This window comes from Leptosomus discolor, chromosome 5, assembly GCF_034619465.1.
Source record: "Leptosomus discolor isolate bLepDis1 chromosome 5, bLepDis1.hap2, whole genome shotgun sequence".
NCBI classification, from domain to species: domain Eukaryota; kingdom Metazoa; phylum Chordata; class Aves; order Leptosomiformes; family Leptosomidae; genus Leptosomus; species Leptosomus discolor.
Genome location: NC_141395.1, coordinates 18,694,448 through 18,700,447, shown reverse-complemented (window position 1 = coordinate 18,700,447; position 6,000 = coordinate 18,694,448). Strand labels below are relative to the sequence as shown.

Genomic DNA, 6,000 nt, shown 5'->3' with positions numbered 1-6,000 from the left:
TGTAGCCAGCATCATCATTTTCTCAGCAACAGTTATGTCAACTGCTCCCAATCTCATCCCCTCCTCCCCCTTCCCTGGCAGAAACAGGTCAAACAATCACAATTTTAGCTGCTAGCTACCAGAAAACTCTTAGAAAGTATGGCAAGGCTGCTCGGCCTCTTCTGTTCCCTCTTCAGCTTTGCAAAGGTCCATGCAGAGGCGGGTCTGTAATAGGGAGGGAGGGAGGGCTTTGAGGCCTGGCTGTGGGGGTCCCAGACATGGTGGTGAGGGTCGTGGGGCCCCAGCTGCTCCCTGGTGCAAGTGCTGCTGCAGCACAGAGGGACCCTGCGGTGACACCAGACCCCCTCGGCTGCCGCCCGGCGGGGCAGTGACCCCTGGCCCGTGCCCTGCGGGGACAGCCGCCAGTCCCCTGGCCTGGTGCTGCCCTGCCCGGGATGGCGTCGCGGCAGGCCTGGCCGGCATGTGGCCAGAGAGGGGTGAGTATCACAGGGTGACATTTAGAAATGTATGTTTTAACCCATTTTTAAGTATTTCATCTCAGTGTCTGCTATTATTTATTAATTTTGGTTTATACGCTCTTCACTTTCTGCCTTTTCTTCACTTTTGGCACTTACACTTTCCCTTCCTTGCCCAACGGAACTTCTAAAACCTTTTTTTCGCTTTAACTTTAATTATCACGTGATTATTAGGTCTGCTTTTCTATTTTTTCTCCATTTTTCCTAGGGTTTTCCTCAATTTTTTCCTCCTTCCTTTTTTTCCTTCACTTTTCCTCTTTTTTTTCCTCCCCTCTCCTCATTTCCCCCTCATTTCCCCCATGTTTTGCTCATCTTTCCTTTTTCCTCTTGCGACTCCCCTTCCCCTTCGCTCCCCTCAGCTGTAAACCCGCTCCCGCCGGCCCTTCCCCTCACGCCCCGGCCCTTCCCCTCACGCCCCGGCCCTTCCCCTCACGCCCCGGCCCTTCCCCTCACGCCCCGGCCCCGCCCCACACCTCGCCGCAAACCCGGCGTCGCTCTTCTCCTGGCAACAGGTGACGCTCCCCGCGGCGGGCCAATCCGGGCGGCCGCTCGCAGTCCCGGCCAGCCGGCGGCGGGCGCGACGCTCCGGCAGAGCGAGCCCGGCAGCGCGGCCGCTCCGCGCAGCCTACGCGCCGCGGAAGGATGGCGCGGGCGGCGGGGCTCTGCCTGGCCGCCTGCGGCCTCGCCTGGCTCCTCGCCTGCTGCGCGGCCCTCGGGGCCCCCTCAGGTAAGCCGAGCGCCCACCTTGCGAGGGCGGAGGGGCTGCGCTGCGCGGGTGCGCTGCGGAGCGAGGGGCGCGGAAGGCCGTTTTCCGGGCGCCTGAGGGGGGAAGGCGGCGCGGAGACGGGCCTGCCACCCGGGCGGTTCTCCGCACCTCCGAGTTGCGCTGGGTGGCAAAGTCCAACTGCGCGGAAACAACGTGGGAAACTTCCAAGGAGGAACGAAAACAGGAGGAAAACACCCACCCCCAAGCTTCCCTCCCGCGCCGTGCGCTTCGCCGGCGGCGTCGCGAAACCAGCCGCTGCCCCGCCGCCCCCGGGTGCCGCCTTACCCGTGCCCGCGGGGCCGGCGGCCGCCTCCGGGCCGGCGGCGCGGAGCGGTGCGGAGCGGAGCGGCAGGAGGGAGGCGGGCGGCGGGCCTTGGGCCCGGCACCCCGAGGGGAGGAAGCACCCGAACTCGGGCAGGTCCACTCTGCCTGGCGTCGCGCCGTCGTTTTTATTCGCTGCGTTGTGCGCAGAGAAGGAGGAAGGAGGTTTACCCCGACTTTCAGAAAGCAGGTGGAAAAGTTTTGCGTTGAGCAATTTCTTGTAAGCCAAAGCCGCTAGCTTGGTGAGAGCTGCTGGGAAACAAGCTCAGCTCCTTCTAAGTAATTGCACCTCACATATTTTTATATCCTTTGACAGTGACGGGCTCAGTTTTGCAGCTAAAGGTGTCAGGTAAAACCTCACAGCCAGAGCATTGAACTGGAGTAATTGAGCACCAGTACTAACAAATTGCTGTACAGGGGGATTTGGTGGGACAATATCGGCAGTTTTTTTCGGGAAAGTTTAAGAAGTGGTTTTCTTCTTCATGCCAGAATGATTGTGTGAGGAGAAGTGAAAGAAGGAGGAAAGGGAAGATTGGAGAAAAAGCAGAGAACATGTTTTAAGAAATTGGAAAGAAGAAAGTCTGGAGGGGAGAACGAAAGGCAAAAAGCAGATAGTGCTGAAAAAGCCCAGATGCTACAAAAGCACGATTGTTTGTGAAAATTTCTTGTTTAGTTAATAGAGAGGGTGAAAGAGATGGTTGGTTGAAAGGCAATTTTTAGAAAAAGTCACTGCAGTAGGTGGCTGACTTACGAGATTCTTCTTCACAGTTTGACCAGTTCAGTACTATTTAGATACTGCTTGGCACTTACGCAGTGGAAAGTTCACGAGTATATGGGGAATAGCGGTAAAATTCCCTGCATGATATCACTGAATATTTTCCTTGCTGTTCAGCCAAACCTATTTTTAAGTCATATTCAAAAAACGCAGTAGGAATGTGATTAACGGTGCATTACTATTAAATACAAAACACTACTCAGCAGATTCCTTATTTAAACAGCAGTGTAATAGCCTTGTGGGTCTGGGACAGCCAAGGTCCATTTCAGCCTGGTTAGTGAAAGTTTTATACTGTGGGGTCAGCTTTATTGTGGCATAGAAATAGTTTTACGACATTTTTTCTTGGTTAGTTTAAATGTACTTCCACTTGTCATAGAGATGATGTTGTGCTGGCAGAGGTGTCAGCTTCTATCAGTAGGGTGATTCATATCTTTTTCAAATTGCATACTTGCTTTGCCTTTTTTTTTTTTTTTTTTAATGACGAGTTATGTCAGAACTGAAAATGAAACTAGGGTTCCTGCATCACTTTGGAAATGATACTTCTAGTTGTTGCGTGGCATCTTTGGTGGCATATTCATTCTAAAACTCTCTCCCAAAAGTAGTTCCAGTTATTTTAGTAATACTGCAGTTGCACCCACAAACTGGTTCACGTATGAGCCTGTCATGCTATGTATCCCACATGATACACAGTTAAAAAAAAAAAAGTGCTTACAAAGTGAAGATTATTATTAATTGTATTTTATGGTACCTGCTGTTTGTTACTGCATCTGCAGATAGGCGTGAGGATAAGATTCCTTACCCAGTAAGCTTGCAAATTAATCAGGGATTGATCCAATCTGTATGTGTTTCAGGCAGAATTCTCATTGATAGGATTGGACTTGGAAAATAGCCTTATTTTATCTCCCCTAATTTTATAATAACTTTAAAAGAGATCCTTTTTCCCCCAGAAGTAAAGAATACTTACTAAAGAGCAGGACTCAAACGAAAGAGACAGCATAATGTACGAACAGCAGTTGCAGTACTTTTCTGGTAGCATGTCTCGGAATGTGATTACAATTTTAAAAATTAACTTGCTGTGAAAGTGATACTGAATTGTACCCATATGTGCCTATTTGTTTGTTCTTATACAGGCAATCATGCTTTTACCATTCGCCATGACACACTGAACAAGTGCATACAAGTTAAAAACTCACGGATAGTGATAGATGACTGCAGGGAGACAAGTGAAGCTTTATGGAAATGGGTGTCCCAGAATCGCCTCTTTCATTTGGGGTCCAAGCAGTGCCTGGGACTTGATATATTTACCAAATCACTGTCTCGCCTGAAAATGGTTGATTGTAACTCGGAACTGATGCTGTGGTGGCGGTGTGCTGATGCTTCCATCCTTGGTGCATCTCAGTACAAAGTGACTATCAAGAGTACCTATGTAACTGCAAGCATAAATGCAACAGATCAGTGGAGAAGCAACAGTTCCTTTGATGATATATGTCGGTATCCTTACCATGGTAAGTTTGCACAGGGTTTTTTTTGAGGATGTTTTGTTGTTGTTGTTAAGGGCTTTTTGCTCTATGTCTATGCCAAAAATTCTTAAAATTAATCATAGGAAAAGTAAATCAGTAAAGCGATAGAATGTTTTGCTGTAGAGAGATCCTGGTATTGAAGTATGAAACTTTTAACTGTTTTAATAAAAAATAAATATGCACAACTGCAGATGTTGTGTTATTGAGTGGCTTTCTTAGTATGTTTAAATCCCTCACCCCATATTTTAGTGAGAGCCTTTTTAATTATGAGATATCAACCACCTTCTGTCAGAACTGTCACTGTCCTCTTCACAGTGATGAGGATTTTGCTGTTAGCAGGGTTTGAAGATATTTTCTTTGCTGGTAGGCTGTACAGTCAAATTCAGTGCATGCTGCTAGCTCGCAGCCTGTTGGACTGTCAGGAACCATCCGTATGCTTTGGTCTGGTAGTCTGTCCACTTGCCATGGAAGCCAGTCTCAGCTGAAATCTCGTGCTTGCTGGACGAAGTGGTGGAAATGTGCTTTACCATATTTAAAAGCAGAATTTTCTTTGTATTTGAGTTGTTCAAAGTGGCCAGTCTGAAGAGCCCAGTAGGCTCCAGTTTTAAGTGTTTTCCTTGTCCTGTATGTGTTGATTCCCAGAGCCCTGTTCTGTAGTACTCTGTGCAAACCACCTGGATTTCAACAGGACAGGATATTTATCCTTAACTTACCAGGAAGGAGGAAACAAATTTCTGCTATGTTATGCTCCATTCTGAAGAAAAAAGTAGAGAAAAATATTTTCCTCTCATTTCTTTCAGTTCTGGCATTGCTGTATACTGTCTGTAACACCAAGATATGGCGCTTTAGGGCCACGAGTGCAGTTTGCATGCTTTTAAGTTATCTATGTCTCTACAAGCAGTAACATTGATTTGCTGTCCTTTGCTCCCCTAAAACAGCTTGTATCTATTTCTTTAATTTTTTTTTTTTTTTTTTTTCCTGCAGAGGTCTATACCAGAGATGGGAACTCCTATGGAAAACCCTGTGAGTTCCCCTTTCTGTATAATAAGACATGGCATCATGACTGCATTCAGGATGAAATGCATACGGGTGGGAAATGGTGCGCCACATCTGAAGATTATACTCACGATGGAAAATGGGGAATCTGCTTACAACCAGGCACGTTTGGTTTCTAAATAGACATCCTAAAAGTGTTGTCACTTCACATATGTATGGCTCCACCTTGGTGTAGCACGTTGTTCTTAAGCTGAGTAAAAGCTGGTCCTTTCTCTATTGCAGCGCTGACAGGACAATCGGCTCACACTTACTCAGCAGTGCATGTGATTACCGATATAAAAATCGATAGACCTTCAGTATTGTAATTTTTCTTTTGAAACTTTCGTGATACTTCAATATGGTTGGACTTACAAGTACCTTCTTCCTTTAAACAGAGGATGGTTGTCATGATATCTGGGAACGTGATCCAGGGTCTGAAAGTTGCTACCAATTTAATACGCAGTCTGCTCTTTCTTGGAAGGAAGCTTTTATTTCATGTCAAAGGCAAGGAGGAGATTTACTTAGCATCCAAGATGCATCTGAATTAAGTTACATAAAAGGTAGGTGTAATTATGCACATATGAGTTATCAGGAGATCTTGACAAATTAACATAAAATGAAGACAGCATTTTAGTTTCAGTCTTAAAATTCTGGGTTAAAACTTGATTGTACTTAAAATGCATTGGTGCTTTCATTTGTGTAGCAAAAATCAGCTGCTAATCTCACTTGAGAAGATTTTTAAAATATATCTGTGTGATTTCATTATAGTAGTTAACTGTTATCCAGATTTATAATAAGGAATGTACCCAAAATCTCAAATACAGGCCAGAGTGGCAGTTGGTGTTTTAGCAGCATGTTACCCTCTTGTTATGAAATGTTCTTCACTGGTGTTCAGGCTTTCCCTGGAGGAATTATTAGTGTGCCTTTGGGAACATAAAACCAAGGGACAAATATCTGAAGTCATTGGGAGGGAAGACTTGTGTGAGTGAATTCTTCATCGGTTCAAGAAATTTTGCATGTCTGATTTTAGTAGCAATCTTTCTTTCCTCAAATGCATGCCCTTTCAGA

At 46.2% G+C, this 6,000-nt stretch overlaps 1 protein-coding gene across 1 annotated transcript in view; it reads left to right on the top strand.

The window, feature by feature from the left end:
* The first annotated feature begins 1,157 nt into the window (after positions 1–1,157).
* Positions 1,158–6,000, top strand: part of LY75 (lymphocyte antigen 75) — a 50,447-nt gene continuing 45,604 nt past the window's right edge. Inside the window, exons 1-4 of the mRNA XM_086465297.1 lie at positions 1,158–1,242; positions 3,508–3,882; positions 4,882–5,055; positions 5,328–5,492. Coding sequence (XP_086321423.1) covers positions 1,158–1,242; positions 3,508–3,882; positions 4,882–5,055; positions 5,328–5,492 — 799 coding nt within the window. The remainder of the gene's footprint in view (positions 1,243–3,507; positions 3,883–4,881; positions 5,056–5,327; positions 5,493–6,000) is intronic.